This window comes from Macrotis lagotis, chromosome 2 (assembly GCF_037893015.1).
Source record: "Macrotis lagotis isolate mMagLag1 chromosome 2, bilby.v1.9.chrom.fasta, whole genome shotgun sequence".
NCBI lineage: Eukaryota > Metazoa > Chordata > Mammalia > Peramelemorphia > Peramelidae > Macrotis > Macrotis lagotis.
In genome coordinates, this window is record NC_133659.1 from 224703187 (window position 1) to 224720729 (window position 17543).

The 17543-nt window shown below is 35.6% G+C and overlaps 1 protein-coding gene and 1 pseudogene across 7 annotated transcripts in view; one reads left to right on the forward strand and one right to left on the reverse strand.

Moving 5' to 3' along the window:
- Positions 1-17543, forward strand: part of TBC1D16 (TBC1 domain family member 16) — a 131431-nt gene that overhangs the window by 32115 nt on the left and 81773 nt on the right. For 6 of the 7 annotated variants that reach the window (XR_012475985.1, XM_074224997.1, XM_074224992.1 and 3 more), the window contains one exon: positions 10213-10449. Coding sequence is in view for 6 of the 7 variants with exons in the window: in XM_074224997.1 (XP_074081098.1) it covers positions 10275-10449 (175 nt within the window). In the remaining variant the exon portion in view is untranslated. Of the gene's footprint in view, positions 1-10208; positions 10450-17543 lie in introns of all 7 variants that reach the window. The other variant, XM_074224994.1, reaches the window with a different exon arrangement.
- Positions 8487-8840, reverse strand: LOC141511463 (small ribosomal subunit protein eS24 pseudogene; annotated as a pseudogene).

A 17543-nucleotide genomic window follows, 5' to 3' on the forward strand; every position in this document is an offset into this window, starting at 1 on the left:
GAGACCTCAGCCTTTATAATGGATTATTCTGACAGATACTTGTGAAATCTTAACTTATTAATAGCCTCCTCTCACATCCTGTGAAAATCAAACACTCAGATATGGGCAGGCAATTTTCAAATCAACTAAATGGAAGACTGTTCCAAATCACTAATAATAAAAGTATTAAAAATGAAATCTTGGGCAAATAAGTGGCCTAGTTGATAAAGTGCTGGACTTAGATCAGGAAGACTTATCTTCCAGAGTTCAAATCTGATTTTACACCTCTTAGCTATATGACCCTGGGTAAATCACTTAACTTTGTTTACTTCAGTTCCTCATCTGTAAAATGGGCCAGAGGGGGGAAAAAAAGGCAGAATGGGAATTGGGGCCCTTTAAAGTTGAACATGACTGAATAAAAAGACTGAACAACAATAGATTAAAACAATTTTGAGGTTCCACCTCACTTTTATCATCCTGGCGAAGAAGAAAATAACTATTGTTGAAGTATACCTGGGAATATAGACTCACTAATGTACTTTTTGATCTATCAGTGAATTGGCCCAGCTATTAAGTTTGAAATTTTTGAATCAGTGTTTATTAATGGTACTGGCCTATAATTTTTTTTTTTGATCTTTCTGTGGTTTTGGATTTATTAGGACTTTATCTTATAAAAGGATTCTGGTGGGGTTCTTTCTCGGTTTTTGAAAGTAATTTGTAAAATATGACTATAATTATCTTCAAAAGTTTGATAAAATTCAAATTTAATAATAAATTTACTGAATATTTATTAAGTACCTGCTTTGCACCTGACTTTGTGTTAAGAGCTATAGAATGTTATAGAAAGACAATCCTTGCCCTCAAGGAGTATACTATCTAATCCTGGAAAACAAAGGACAAAGGCAAGCAGGAAGGGAAGCAGAGAGGAGACCCCAGTAGTCTCTTCAGCTCTCTGAAGCTAAAACTAGTCAGAATATAGTTGGAAAATAGAGCTAAAGTCCAATTCTTGCCCTCTGTAGAAGTCTTTGGGAAGAGTTAAGTGCTTCACTTTCCAGCTCTCCAATTAGAAGTGGTGACAAGGTGATGACTATCCTAGAGCGAGCTTCACCTCCCAAATGCTATGTAGTTCTCTTTTAGAACAAGGGAAAGATAAACAATTTGAGATTAGAATTCTCCTAGAATTTCCTTTATCTTCATTCAAATCTGTGTCTTTTTCTGAGATTGGATTATTAAAGATCTCTTTCTATTGTGATAGTTTGGGTATTTTATACTTTTGGAGGTGAGCTCTTTAAAATTAATAGTTTTCTCCTGTGGAAGCCAAAAACCCTATAATTCCTCACATTCTTTTACTGTTCTATTTAGAAAAAGTCTTTAATTTAACTCTATAGTTTCTCCAGAAATTTGTTAAGTTACATAGTTTCTCTTTTGTTTATCTCTCTGTTAGACTTATCTAAAATGAAGAGGGATATTGGAGTCCCCTGTCACTGTTACCCTTCATGTCTTCTTGAAGTTCAGATGATATTCTTTATGAATTTGGATGCTAAAGCATTTGGAGAATATAAATTTTTATTGATATTGTTTGGTTGGTTGTGTCCTTTCAGCATGATATCATTTCCTTGTTCATCCTCTTTTTTATTTTTTGAAGGTTTTTGCTAATATGGCAACCCTTACTTTTTTACAATCTCTTGATGTAATTTCTTCTGTGCCCTCAGTTTTATCTTACGTCTTTTTTTTATTTTTATTTTTTTTTTTAGATTTTTCAAGGCAATGGGGTTAAGTGGCTTGCCCAAGAACACACAGCTAGGTAATTATTAAGTGTCTGAGGCTGGATTTGAACCCAGGCACTCCTGACTCCAAGGCCTTTGTTCTATCCACTGCGCCACCTAGCTGCCCCTTATGTCTTTTTTTTTTTTTTTAGGTTTTTTTGCAGGGCAAATGGGGTTAAGTGGCTTGCCCAAGGCCACACAGCTAGGTAATTATTAAGTGTCTGAGGCCGGATTTGAACCCAGGTACTCCTGACTCCAGGACCGGTGCTCTATCCACTTCGCCACCTAGCTGCCACTATGTCTTTTTTTTTTTTTAATGGATTTTTGTAAGCAACAGAAACATAAGTAAGCTGGAGGATAAATAGTAAAGAAGACCAAAGGGGCAGGCTGCTCTGACCTTTTCTGGAAGATATGGTGGGGTGGTAACTCAGAACAGAGACAGGTAATGAGAGGTGTGTTGTTGAGAGGCTGTTGCTCAAAAAAACGGATAAAGTAATTAGGGACAAGCAGATGAGGGATGGTAGCTCCCACACTAATCCCTTCAGACTAAGGCAATCTTTTTATTTTGATTGGGGTTTATCTTTTTCCTAGGGGCAGGGATTCATTTTACAAACAATTTATTGATCTCCTTTAATAGCTTGAACAATGGGGGGGTCAATGTTATTAATTATAGAACATATTTCTTTTAACATTTCCCCTACTTCATTACTAGAAAGGCACTGGGGAAAGTACTGGAAAAGTCTTCTGAAGGCCAGTAAAATTAATTAATTAAGCACTTACTACCTGTACTGAGCTTGATGAAGGGGAAGATGAAGAGAATTTGAATGTAACTGGAAGAATTTGGGTGGAGATGTAAATTGACTTGAAGTAGAGAATTATGACTGTAACAGAAATAATTGTAATCTTGTGTGGGGACCCTTCCCATTCCTAAAGTACCATTGTTTAATGTAAAATTTATATCCTGATCTCCTTGGGCTTTACCCTCTACCTGATTCCAGGTTGAGTATAGGGGAAGGAAGTTTACCTTTTTCCAGTTCAGGTCCAGCTCTGTCTTTTCTGACCATGCTCCAGCCAAGGCTGCTTGGCTGCTCTTTTATCCATCTCTCTCTCTCTCTCTAACCCTTCCTATGTCTTGTAACTTTTTAAATAAACTTTTGTTTTATTTCCACTCATGCTTTACCAGTCTGAATAATGATTCCTCATAGGCAGAATCGAACCCAAGTAGCCAGCAGCTACAAGCTAAGCACCTGGTATACAAACAGAGGCAAAAGACAGTTCCTAGCCAAATCTACAGTTAGCTAGAGTTCAGAACCATTAACAAAGAGATTATAATTAAATGCATAGGTGCTTATGATATCATCAGGTGAAGTGGTGTAGAGAAAAGGCCCTAGCCAGAGCCCCCAAAACCCTTACACCTGGAGGATATGATCTGGGGCAAGATCTAGCACAGGAAATAGAGAAGTCAAATAGGTAGATGGAGTCCCAGGGTAGCGTTGTACTCTGAAAAACTAGAGAGAAGCGCAGAGGAGCCGTTCAGGATGAATGAGGTTCAGTCCTTTAGTCCACTTGGTGTTCATTTCCTGCTCTGATTATCCCATTGTAGCTTTATGTGAAGAGGTAAAGATTAGAACTGTAATTAGAACTGTAGCCCTCAGCTCTTGGGCTCAGAGCCACTCAACTAAGTTTTTGTAACTTGTTCCTTTCCTGTACATATCTAGGGCCTCTCCCTTGGAGAGTGGATCTGGACTGTGTAATGAGTGACAGAGTGGCCAGCTGGCACCCATCCTTCTTCTCAGTACTGATTCAGAGGTCCCTTAGGATATCTTGCTCTCCAACACTTCCTGCCCTGGTGTTCAATCTCAGCCTTCTTTGTAGTCCCTGGAGAGCATTGTGACTTTTTCTTGGCTTTCCTGATCAGAATTTGTTCTGACACTTTGTTGTGGAGGAGAGTTGTCTTGGGCAAAAATATTCTGACTGTCATTATACCATCTTCTCTCTGCCTCTTGTGAGTCCGGGTTAATTAATTTTTAAAATTTTTGGATTTTGCAAGGCAATGTGGTTAAGTGGCTTGCCCAGAGTCACACAGCTAAGTTAATTTTTAAGTGTCTGAGACCAGATTTAAACTCAGATCCTCCTGACTCCAGGGTCAGTGCTCTATCTATTGTGCCACCTAGATTATTTTTAATAGTACATACATACCTTGTTCTAATTTTTCAGTCTTTGAACTTAAACTTTTTTTCTTCAAATTTTTTGTACTTGAATTTGTTCTGGTCCCTCTTCCCTCTATCTCCTCATCCCCCAACCTCCTTTTTTTAGGGGATCCTCTACTTGGTTATTTTATACCTTTTGTTTGAATGTTTTATTCTAATTTTTTCCCACAGAGTGCCATTTTCATTTGTTTTTAAAAGTTCTTAATTTTCTTTTGTTTGTTTGGTTTTTTTTTAGGTTTTTTTGCAAGGCAAATAGGGTTGTGACTTGCCCAAGGCCACACAGCTAGGTAATTATTAAGGTCTGTGGCTGGATTTGAACTCCGGTACTCCTGACTCCAGGGCTGGTGGAGTTCTTATTTTTCTAATCATTAATCAGTACATATTTCTTAAATGCCTAGTATGTGCTACCCATTGCTACAAAAAAAGAGTCCTTGACCTCAAGAAATTTACACTCTAATGGGTGAAGATAAAAACAAAAGGAAGCTAGAAAGGGGGAGGAGATAGTAATGGATGCTAGGACAGGGTGGAGCAATCAATCTTAGAAGTTTCAAAGTAGTTCAGCCTAGTGAGCAAATAGTTTGATCTGGTTTGGACTCTCTTTTTAAGTGAAGGGTGGAATCTCTGATCCCATTTTTCCAGCCCTAGACAGAGGGTATTGATAAAGCTGGTAGGATGGTGATGAGGTTGTCCAAAATGATGCTTCCAGGTGAGATATTTTAAGGGAAATTCCATTATTCCTATGCTCTCTAATTATTGTTGGGTTTTATAAAAAATAGAAATGGGTATATATTTGGTTTTCCTGCATCTAATGAGAATCAAGATTTTTGTTATTGACTTGGCTGATTGAAGTGTTAAGTTTCTAAGAGTGAACTAGTTTTGTACTCCTGATATAAATCCCACCTGGACATAGTGCATGATCCTTGTGATATATTACTAAAATTTTTTTGCTAGTATTTTATTTAAAAATTTTGCATCAATATTCATTAGAGCAGTTGGTCTATAGTTTTTTATTGCTTTGACTTTTCCTGGTTTAGGTAATGGCACCATATTTGGAATTTGGTAAAGAATCTTATTTTTCTTCTGATTCATACAGTTTATATAATATTGGAATTGTTCTTTAAATGTTTGATAGAATTCAATTATGAATCTTTCTGAACCTGGGGATTTTTTTAAGGGAGTGCACTGATGGTTTTTTAAATTTCTTTTTCTAAGATGGAGTTAAAGTATTTTCTGACATGGAGTTTTAAGAATTCTATTTCATTTGCTAATCAGGGCAAGTCATTTTTGTAAATATTCATTTCCCTTAGGTTGTCAGATTTCTTTACATATAGTCGGACAAAATAATTTCTACTCATTGCTTTAATTTGATTTTAATGTCTTCTTCATTGGTGATTTCACCCTTTTCATCTTTGACATTTCTGATTTGGTTTTCTTTTTCTTTAGTTTAACTTGTAGAATAAAGCATTTCCATAATATAGTACAATAAAAAAGATGAATTTTTTGTAACCTTAGATCTACATGCTATGAACTATGTATTATGTATTCCTTTCAGATTTACAACAAAATAATGTGTAAATTTATTTTCCTTCTCTTCTCCCCACCTGGCGACCATTAGACACAAATAGGTATATATATGTAAAATTGTTCTGAATATGCTTTTATTTATTCTTTTTCCAGATTCAGATAGTCTCTTTCTTCATATGTCCTTTACATTTAATTTAGGCATTTATAATAGTCAAAATAACTTATTTGCTCAAAGTTCTTAAAACAATATTGCCGTATATAAAACTATTACTTTTTAAAAATAAAATTAACCAATGGTTTATCTATTTTATTGCTTCTTTGAATTTTTAAAATTTCTTCTTTTTTTTTTTAAGGATTTCCAATTTGTTTGACAGAAATGAATAAAATTTTTTTTATTTATAGTTTTTGCAAGGCAGTGGGGTCAAGTTTTTATGAGACAGTGTGCCCAAGGTCACACAGCTAGGTAATTATAAGTGTTTGAGACAGAATTTGAACTCAGGTCCTCTTGACTCCAGGGCCTGTGCTCTATTCACTGGGCAACCTAGCTGCCCCAAAAGTGAATAAGTTTTAAATTTGTTCCCTATCAAGGACTGAAAATACCCCCCCCATTTCATAAATCCTTTTATTTAGATTAAGGAACTAAGGTAATTAAGAGATATCTCCCTTAATTAAGTAAAGCAAAACAAAAGACACCTAATTCTATCAAAAGCTGCTCTAGGTATATAATTGTCTTATCAGGTTGGGGAGCCAGTTGGTCCTCCTTGATTGTATTCTAATTTTTTGGTTGGTTTTTGGAACTTGGACCCAGATTAAGTGGGATGGAGGTGGCCTGGGAATTCATATTGTGTTTATGCTGCTAGAGGTGAAATTTTTGAACTAGTTCAAGACTAGATATTGTCAAGAATATTTTCATTAATCAATAGTGAAAAGTTTAAAGATGATTAGATACCAATTTGTGATTTTGGGGGTAGGGAGAGTGTGATTGAAGGTCTGAGAGGAAAAACTATACTAATGAGAGACAGATTTGGATTAACCAGGTTGTTAGGCCTGGGTTCCTCCCATACTGTGAGTTGCCACTTTGTTGCCAGATATTAAATGCTGGCATTTTGCCATATTGCTGATGCAAGTGAAAAAAAAATCATATTAAAGCACCTACAATTCTGCTTCCTATTAAATCAGGCCGTGTGCCTAAAATGGTTTTGGTATAAAAGACAATGTCTATGCACAACAAACACTTAGAATAGAATATAATGTACAAGTCATGTTACTACTAGTTGACTTAGCTTCTTTGAAATCTAAGGATAACTATTATTTAAAATTTTTTTAATAAAGCTGTTTGGGCGGAATTTTTGGAGACCTCAGGCAAGTTCTTTGCTTTTTCTCCAATGTCTTAGTTCTACTGTCCCGAATGATCTCTTGATTGCCAAATCTGATTCTTTTTTCAGTCATTGGAATCTGTTTCCACTCTGACTTTGATATCACTCTTCTGATTCTCCTTATTAATAACAAATAATAAACTAGCATTTATATGGTGCCTACATTAAGAACTTTACTCATATTATTTTATTTGCTCCTTCTCAATAACTCTGGGTGGGAGGTGAGTGCTATAACCACCCCTATTTTAAAGTTGAGGAAACTGAGATAAAAAGAGGTTAAATAACTTAACCAAGGTCACATAAGTGACAAACAAGTAGTTGAGGCTGAATTTGAACTCCCATATTCTGTACTTGAGGCCCTGCATTACTATTTACTGCCCAACTATCTGCTTCCACATAGTAGATGTTGGATTCAGGGTGCAGAAAGAAAGATATTTTCTGTGGGAATTTGTGGTTTTGACACTAATTTGCCTATTTGTTGCAAGGATTTTGGTTTGCTTTTTAGTTGTGGCAGTTAGGGTGGGATGGAGGGAAAATTGATTTGGTTAAAAATATTGGTTAAAAGATGTAAACTAGAGACAGCTAGGTGGTACAGTGGATAAGAGCACTGGCCCTGGAGTCAGGAGTACCTGAGTTCAAATCCCGACCTCAGACACTTAATAATTATCTAGCTGTGTGGCCTTGGGCAAGCCACTTAACTCCATTTGCCTTTCCAAAACCTAAAAGCAAAACAAAAACCAAGAGATGTAAACTACTTGTGAGTGGGGATTGTGTTATTTATTGTATTTGTATATCCATTCAATGGCACATAATAGGTGTTTAATAAGTACTTTCTGGTTTATTGGTAATGTGATCAAGAATGTGTTATTCTTTGTGACTGAAGTGAAGAAATCTTTAAGGGAGTTGATGAATTAAGAAGCTAAGATGTTTGAGGAAGCATCTACTTTCAATATAAATCTTTTAATGAAAGAGCATGCATTAGAATGGAGAAGGAGAATATGAGAAAGGTACAAATTTCCTTTGAAAAGGAAGACTAATCAGTCCACCAGGGTTTTAGGAAAAAGATCTGAATAAGAAAAATAAATCTATTGATGATATCACCACCTTCCTAGTGACTTAGATTTGAAATCTTTGACTTGGTTTTCTTCAAACTACGAACATCTAATTTGCCACATAATTTGACTAACTTCATCTCTGTATTCTTTTGGCCTCTGTTGTTCATGTCCTCTTCATCTTTTCTCCTGACCAATTTGTAATAGCATCCTAATTGTTCTATTTGTCTAGCCCATCTTGCCCAATACATTCCTACTACCAATCTGATTAAAAACTTTGACTGACTAGTTCCCCATTTCTCTCGCCCTTCCCCTGGCCCTTTAAAATCTAGCTCCAAATTGCTTTTAGAATCGTATCTAACATTGATACCCTTTATACCTTCTACATTCCAGAAAACGATTCCATAAATGAAACATACTTGTCCATTTATACAGACTTCTTTCCTTCTTTTTTTTAAAAGTTTTAACAGTTTATTTATGCTCTGATGAAAAAATCCAAATTATCTTCACAGATAAACATCTACAGTGTCTTTTAGTCCTTCTTTTTGCCAGCACTGATATTTGCCTTTGCGATGCCCCTCACTTTATTCATTCTGTTCTTGCCTTCCTTTCACTGCTTTCTTGATGTCTTTTTCTTCTCATACAGACCATGCCTTGCAAGTCTGTGCTTTGGTTCATTTTTCTTTGCATAGTCAAGGGAATCATAAATCATGCCAAAGCCTGTTGTTTTGCCACCACCAAAATGGGTTCTGAATCCAAAGACAAAAATGACATCTGGAGTTGTCTTATACATCTTGGCCAGTTTTTCTCGGATTTCAGTCTTAGGTACTGTGGCCTTGCCAGGATGAAGGACATCTATAACCATCTGTTTTTGCTGAAGAAGTCTGTTTGTCATGAACTTCCTGGTTCTGATGGTTACTGTGTCATTCATGGTGGCCGGAGAGGGAAAGGCGACTTCTTTCCTTCTTTCCAACACCTGAAAAGTTCTCTCTCCTCTTTTCTATCTTTTTTGAATTGCCTTTTTTTCAAGCCTCAATTCAGGTGACACATCTTTTAATTCTTCCCTAATGTCCCAATCTAAAAAGTATTCTCTGCCATGTGAAATTTTCCTAAAATACTTTTGAGTCTCTTCTTTACATCCATCAACCTTCCTACCTTGTATTATACTTATCTTTGTTATGTGCATATCTCCCCACGCTCCCACCTCTTTTTCAGTTCCTTGAGAGACTATCATTTTTATCTTTGTATCTTTGGTGCCTAACATAGTCAATCCTTTTTCAGATAGTAAGTACCTTAATAAATGTTTGTTGACTTGAATTTGTTCAAGTAATTATAAGATTTAGGAGCAGAATGAAATTTAGCAATTATCTACTTAGTCCCTTCATTTTATAGATACATAAATTGAGAGACATAAATAAATGGATTTGAGTCCACCTAACAGAATGATGATTCTATTAACACAACTGAGTTAAAGACAGATGTTTGGGGAGGGAGGGCATATGGGAATGAGTATGTTGCTTTTGCTGAGACTTGCTGAATATAAGATGCATCATGGAAAATTTCAGTAGATGCAACTGGGAGGTATCAGGGCTAAAGATACAGATAAAAATTAGCTGTATTGAAGTGCATTTGAGAATGGATGAGATCCCTGCGAGAAAGTAAAAAAAGAAACAAGAACATACCAAAGACTTGATCTTGGAGAAAGTTGACAATTATGCAGTTTACACTAATCAGAGTCTCAGAGTTGAGTTTATTTTAGAGTTACTTTATTTCAACCCACTTCTAAATGGCAGTCTCTTTTGCATTCCCAATAAGACCTTGCTATTTCATGAAGTAGGTCATTTCACTTTTGGACAGATCTTATTGTTAGTATGTGGAAGGAGAAAGAAAATCCTGTGTGATTAAGTGAAGAGTGGTTATTGAGATAGAAAAATCAATATTACTATAATATCAGAGCGACCAAGGAAGAATGTTTCAAAATAGAAGGGACATGTGTTTGTAAGGCTGGCTCAGAGAGAGACTAATGCAACAAATGGAATCCTAGAAATTTTGTAGGTTGTATCTTAAAATAAAATAATGCCTTTAAACTGTAATTAGCTTTTATTCAGGTAAGGAAAAATATAGCTTTTTTTTCAAAGAAGCCTAATAGACAGCCTTAAAAATTTTTTATTATTGTTACTGAAGAGAGTAAAAAAACCTCTGAAACAGTCATTAAATCATGAAGGCTGTCAACACTATCTTAAAAAGTCTGACTTTAAATTTGAAATTTATTTTACTGTTTTTTTTTTTCTTCTCCCTGAGGCAGATCTTTTACTTGGCATTTGTTCTGGGTTGAAGCAAGCGGATAATGGAAACATTCCCCCGGCAATGTCTCTGGGGCGACTCCTGCGAAGAGCCTCCTCAAAAGCCTCTGACCTCTTGACCCTCAACCCCAGTGGTAGCGGTCCTCCCTCCATACTGGATGGGGAGATCATATACTCGAAGAACAATGTCTGTGTCCATCCCCTACAAGTTCTGCAGGGCCTTGGGGAGCATCACCCAGGTAAGGTGGTAGAAGTGAAGGGGGCAAGCCTAGGAATTGAGGCAGTTACGATAAAAAGAAAAACTGTTTATGAATCAAAATATGAGTTCTAGTCCTTCTAGATTGCTGTATGACTTTGGACAATTCATGTCTTTTCTTATTGTCTCAGTTTTTTTAATCTGTAAAATGATGGAGTTGAAAGAATCATCTAGATCTCTAGGATCTGTTATAGTTCAGTTGAAAATGTGTTGAATGTAGAGTGAGTGAACCTGGACTACATTACTTAATGCCTTTATAACTGAGCAAGTCACTTAACCTTTCTTTTTTTTTTTTTAAAGGTTTTTGTAAGGCAAACAGGGTTAAGTGGCTTGCCCAAGGCCACACAGCTAGGTAATTATTAAGTGTCTGAGACTGGATTTGAACCGAGGTACTCCTGACTCCAGGGCTGGTGCTTTATCCTCTACACCACCTAGCCACCCCACTTAACCTTTCTAAACCTGATTTTCTGTAAAACAAGAGGCATAATCTCAGATCTTTTCCAAATCAAAATCTGTATTTCTCTTTTTTTAGCTCTCTATGACTACATTCAAATTTTGCTGAGAAGATGGCCCTAATCTCCTACCCCCCACCCTCCTTAAAAAAAACAAAAACAAAAACAAAACCTAGGCAGTTGAGGTTAAGGGACTTTCCAGGTCACATAGTTAGTAAAGGTCAGGGGTACGAGGTCAGATTTAAACTCAGCTCCTTCTGATTTTTGGACTGGTGTTCTATCCATTGTGCCATTTAATTGTCCCTTAATCTCTTAAATTATGAAGGAAAAAAATTCTACAACCTTTTCTGTCTTAAGTGTTCTTTCTGCTTTTAGAGAGGCAGCTTAATAAGAATACAAAGAGTAGTGGACTTGAACACAGGAAAGTTCTGGGTTCAGATTGTTCCCTCTTAACTCCCCCCCCCCCCCAACTGTTTGATATCCAGGCACAACACCAAGCTATTTGAGCCTCTGTTCCATCATCTATAAAATGAGAGTTATCCTTGTAATCATAGGATGATTTTTTTTGAAGACCTAATCAAATGATGCATGTTAAATTCTTTGCTGTTATAAATGAATGAAAAGAAAAACCTGCTAGAGTGAGAGAAAAATTGTACATTTTATTCACAAACCTTGCAAGATACATCTTTATGGGTACCTCACTCCTAGGCGTGAGGTAGGAATTAGTTTTCAAAGTCAGGTAATTTATGGTCTTCAGAAACTCTTTCCCCTCCCTCTTGGATGCTCATAGCTCTCAGAATTTGAGTTACAATCTAAGAGGTCCACCCATTCTGTGACATGCCCCTAATTTAATCCCCCCCCCACACATCATCCCATGCATGATAGGCTAATGAACCCCAGTTGTCACAGGGGTGTGTGGGTTAATATTCAATTACCTAATTGCACAAACTCTGTAGCATATTAGGTCTAGATCTTGGGTTTGGTATCCTTGGAATGGAATTAGGAAAACTCTTCTAGTCTTGTGATTGGCTGGGCCATTCCCGCTTTGTAATGGATTCCCTTAGGGCTCCCCTCCACACCCCCTGAAGACCAACACCTTACATTTCTCACATTGCAAACCTAAGGGTATTAACTATAATTCCTTTTATGAGGGCACCTAGGTGGTACAGTGGATAGAGCACCAGCCCTGGAGCCAGGAGTACCTGAGTTCAAATTCAGCCTCAGACACTTAATAATTACCTAGCTGTGTAGCCTTGGGAAGTCACTTAACCCTATTTGCCTTGCAAAAAAAAATCTGTAATTTTTTTTTTCTAAAGATTTTATTTATTTTAAGTTTTACAATTTTTCCCCCTAATCTTTTTTTTTTTTTTGCAAGGCAAGTGGGGTTAAGTGGCTTACCTAAGGCCGCACAGCTAGGTAATTATTAGGTATCTGAGGCCAGATTTGAACTCAGGTACTCCTGACTCCAGGGCCAGTGCTCTATCCACTGCGCCACCTAGCCTTCCCTCCCCCCACCTCCCACAGAAGGCAATTTTCCAGTATTTACATTATTTCCATGGTATACATTGATCCAAATTGAATGTGATGAGAGAGAAATCACATCCTTAAAGAAGAAAGAGAAAGTATAAGAGAAAGCAAGATCAGACAATAAGATAACAGGTTTTTTTCCCCTAAATTAAAGTTAATAGTCTTTGGTCTTTGTTCAAATTCCACAATTCTTTCTCTGGATACAGATAGTATTTTCCTTTGCAGACAGCCCCAAATTGCCTCTGATTGTTGCACTAATAGAATGAGCAAGTTCATCAAGGTTGATCATCAGCCCCATGTTGCTGTTAGGGAACAATGTTCTTCTGGTTCTGTTCATTTCAGTCAGTATCAGTTCATGCATATCCTTCCAGGCTTCCCTGAATTCCCATCCCTCCTGGTTTCTAATAGCAGAGTAGTTATGACATACATATACCAAGGTTTGTTCAGCCATTCCCCAATTGAAGGACATTCACTTAATTTCCAATTCTTTGTCACCACAAATAGGGCTGCTATGAATATTTTTGTATAAGTGATGTTTTTACCCTTTTTCATAATCTCTTCAGGGTATAGACCCAGTAGTGGTATTGCTGGATCAAAGGGTATGCATATTTTGGGCATAGTCAAATTGCTCTCCAGAAAGGTTGGATGAGTTCACAGCTCCACCAACAATGTAATAGTGTCCCAGATTTCCCACAACCCTTCCATTTGTTTTATTTTCTTACTTTACTTCCTCAACAATGAAGTGGAGCCAGAAATCTCTTAAAGTGGACTGGTTGAAAATGGTGTTTTTTTGGTTTTTCTTTATTTTTTTTCCCCAATTCCATGTAAAGATAGTTTTCAACATTCATTTTTTTGGATGATTTTTACTGAGAAGAACTAAATCTGTCATCATAAATCACCATATAACAATACTGTTAATGTATACAGTGTTCTCCTGGATAAAAAATGTTTGAATGATACTTTGGGAATTGTTTCCTTGGAACAAGGTCCTAGAAAAATAGACTATTTGTTTATATTTACTTTTTTTCTTTTGTAAATGTGTATGTATGATTTTCCCTGATCTATACTAAGATTTTTGAGTTCTGGGCTATTGCATTTTTGTCTTTGTATTATGAGCACCTAGCACTCTACTTAGTGGCATATGGATACTTAAATAATGCTCAATAATTGAGTGTTTCCTAACATAACATACTAAGTAATCAGATTAGTATCCAGATTTTTTTACAGACTTCAGATCATTAATAGTAAGAAAAATGGGAAATGACTGAAAATTTGTAAATATAGTAAAAGAAATAGCAACAACAAAAACTCCAAGAAAAGTGAGTGATGTATCTGTGTCTTGGTGTGTGTAGACTTTGAGAAAATAGATAGGCACTGTTGGTAGAACTGTGAATTGGTCCAGTAGTTCTAAATATGAATTTTGGAATTGGAAAAGTAATGTGACAATATTCTGTATAGCCTTTGACCCAGTGATCCCTCCCCTCTCCAGGTCAGAAAGTTCAAGATTCTCCCTCCCTCTCTCTCTCTCTCTCTCTCCATATATATATCAGGCAGCTAGGTGGTACAGTGCATAGAGCACTGGCCGTGGAGTCAGGAGTACCTGAGTTCAAATCCAGCCTCAGATACTTAATAATTACCTAGCTCTGTGGCCTTGGGCAAGCCACTTAACCCTATTGCCTTGCAAAAACAAAAAAAAAAAATACACTACATATATATGTACTAAAACATTCATTATAACAAGTTTTGTGGAAACCAAGAATAGAAAACAAAATGAGTTCTTGTAAATTGGGCAATAGCTGAAAAAATTATGATATGAATATAATGTAGTATAACCACTTTAGAAAGTTTCTGTTTTTATTTTGAACTTTAAGTAAAAGTATATTCCATAGAGCAAAATAGAATTTTTGTGAAACTGAATCTTAATTTCACTACTTGTTTCTAAAAAGTATATAGTAAATTTTACTTGTAAATTTCAAAACTATCTTGCTTAAAATACTTTAGAAGCTTTAGTAATTTTTTTATCACTATTGCTAACACCCTCCCACTGTTGAACAGATTAACTTAAGCTAAATGAATCTACATAGTGACCATAAATATAGGCAGAAATATAATTTCCTAAACTATTTGGTTCTGCTTACTTCATTCTGCATTAGTGATTCTTGGAAATTGTCTTTTCATCAGTGAGGTAATATTCCATACAGTCGTATACTATAGTTTATTTAGCCATTCCCCAATTTTCTAATAGGCAATTTAAGGTATCTCTTAAGATTTTAGTACACTCACCCAGTCATCCACCCCTATTTTAATTCTTCCCTCAAGGATTTGAAATGTACTTTTTTGTTTATCTTCTGATTATTCTCTTAACCACCCATTAATATCACTTAGTTCTCTAAGTTTGTGGTTCTTTTTTACATTAAATTTTGTGTGTGTGTGTTAATCTTGCTAGAGGCACAAAGAACAACTAAGCTTTAATAAAACTTTGATTTCACGAAAACCTTGGAAGGTAGGTGCTATAGTTATTTCCATTCTACAGATAGGGAAACTGAGGAACATAAAGTTTAGAATCATACAATTTGTAAATGTTTAAGGTTGAAACTTCATTCTTTATGAGTTCAAGTTTAGTACAAAGTTTCTCAAACTATGTGTGAATCATCCCTAGGTACACACTGAAATTTGATTAACTTAAGGAATCCTTTTTTCCTTTATCAGTGAGCTTCTTAACTTTTTTGTGCAGAACTGGGTGGAAGATAAAGTTGAGTTTTACGTTGAATGTATTTGGTTATTTGGTCTGTTGGAAACTTGAGATTTTACTGGGGTATGTATGAACAAGCTGGGCAGCCAGACTCAGTTTCAGGTCATTATCTTCAAAGGTACCATAGACAATAAAGTCATTTCAGTTTTGAATATATATGCACCCAGTGGGACAACATCCAAATTCTTAGAGGAGAAGCTGAAAGAATTACAGGAAGACATGGACAGCAAAACTCTACTAGTAGGAGACCTCAACCTCCTGCTATCAGATCTAGATAAATCAAATCATAAAACAAACAAGAAAGAAATTAGGGAAGTAAATAGATTGTTAGAAAAATTAGATATGGTAGACTTATGGAGGAAACTGAATGGGGATAGGAAGGAATATACCTTTTTCTCTGCAGTACATGGAACTTATACAAAAATTGACCATGTACTAGGACATAAAAACCTAATGATCAACTGCAGAAAGGCAGAAATAGTGAATACATCTTTCTCAGATCACAATGCAATAAAAGTCATATGCAATACTGGGCCAAGGAGATATAGACCCAGAGCAAATTGGAAACTGAATAACCTCATCTTAAAAAATGAGTGGACCAAAAAACAAATTATAGAAAGAATTAACCATTTTATCCTAGATAATGATGATAATGAAACAACATACCAAAACCTATGGGATTCCTTCAAAGCAACTCTCAGGGGATATATTATAGCTCTAAATGCTTATATGAGTAAATTGGAGAAAGAGGAAATGAATGAACTAAACATGCAACTAAAAAAAATAGAGAAAGAACAAATCAAAAATCCCCAATCAAATACCAAATTAGAAATTTTAAAAATCAAAGGAGAAATCAGGTCACTATCTTCACAGGAAGTCAGTAAATATTACTGAGCAGTAAGAAATGACAAGTATGAAGAATTCAGATAAATACGTTTTGTATGAATTAGTGCAGAGTATAATATGAACAGAATGACAAGAACACTAACTGAATGCACTGGATAGATGGAAGTAGAATTCATGTTTTAAAAAAATATTTAAATTTAGTCATTTAAAAGGTTTTTGAGTTCTACCTTCTCTTCCTCTTGTCCCTCTCCCATTGAGAAGGCAAGCAATATAATAGTAATTATACTTGTGAAATCATGCAGAACATATTGGAAATTCTAAGTGAAATCTCAGTAGTTCTCAGAGAACAGTGGTAGTCACTGACTCAGGTGTTTTTGCTTTTTTTCTTTGTATGTAATATAAATTTCACATATATTATATACATATATACACACATACGTATATAAATGTACATACACTTAATATGAATAATAATAAAAAAATGATAACAAAATGCACCAGTCTTTTTTTAATGTAAGGCTTCTTTTTAGAAATAGTGATAAATCTGTACTATTTTCCATTTCCTTTCAGTTATCTATCTCTTGGTATGATTTTGCTTGGGTCTCATGGGAACCTTCTAGGCTTGTTTTCAGCTCTACAACTTTCTGGTTGTTTTTTTTGTTTGTTTGTTTGTTTGTTTTGCAAGGCAAATGGGGTTAAGTGGTTTACCTAAGGCCACACAGCTAGGTAATTATTAAGTGTCTGAGATCAGATTTGAACTCAGGTACTCCTGACTCCAGGGCCAGTGCTCTATCCACTGCACCACCTAGCCACCCATGCAACTTTCTGTTTTAATGAAGTAATACTCCTTATGATCTTCATTTATTATCCTACATAATGTTGCACAAATCTGTTGGTATCCTAAACCAGGGTTGCCTGTTATATCTTTCAGCTTGGCAAAGAAATTGAATGTTGACTGAAGCAATCAATTTCTTGTCTGTTTGAAGTTCCTTGTTTTGATTGCTACTTCATGTCAGTTAAACTGCTATGGGAAATGGTGATAATTTAGGCTAATATATTTTTCTTTTTATCATTTTCCAGTTTTTTATTTCAACAGCTTGTTTGAATAGGTCAGATTGGAGTTTTTTTCCCCTTCCTAATTTAGTATTGCTTGATCTAACTTTAAATGGATGATTCTGAAGTGACTTTCTTGTCAATTAACAATTTATTTCCTTTTTTTGAGATATATAGTCCTATAACTTTTCCCAGAGTCCTTACTACCTTCTCATGTAATACCTCACAAAATAAAATAGTATTTTTAAAGACATAAAAAGAAAAAGAAGGGAAAAAATCATCATGACAGAGCAATACATTGAAAAGCTCCAAAGTTTTGCTAACCTGGTCTTCTTACGTAGATGGAGTGTGTCTTTTCATATTTCTTGTCCGGGCCAAACTTATTTTTTGTGATTTTGCAACATTCTTTTTTTTTTTTATTGTTTTGTATTGTTCCTTCTGTTCACA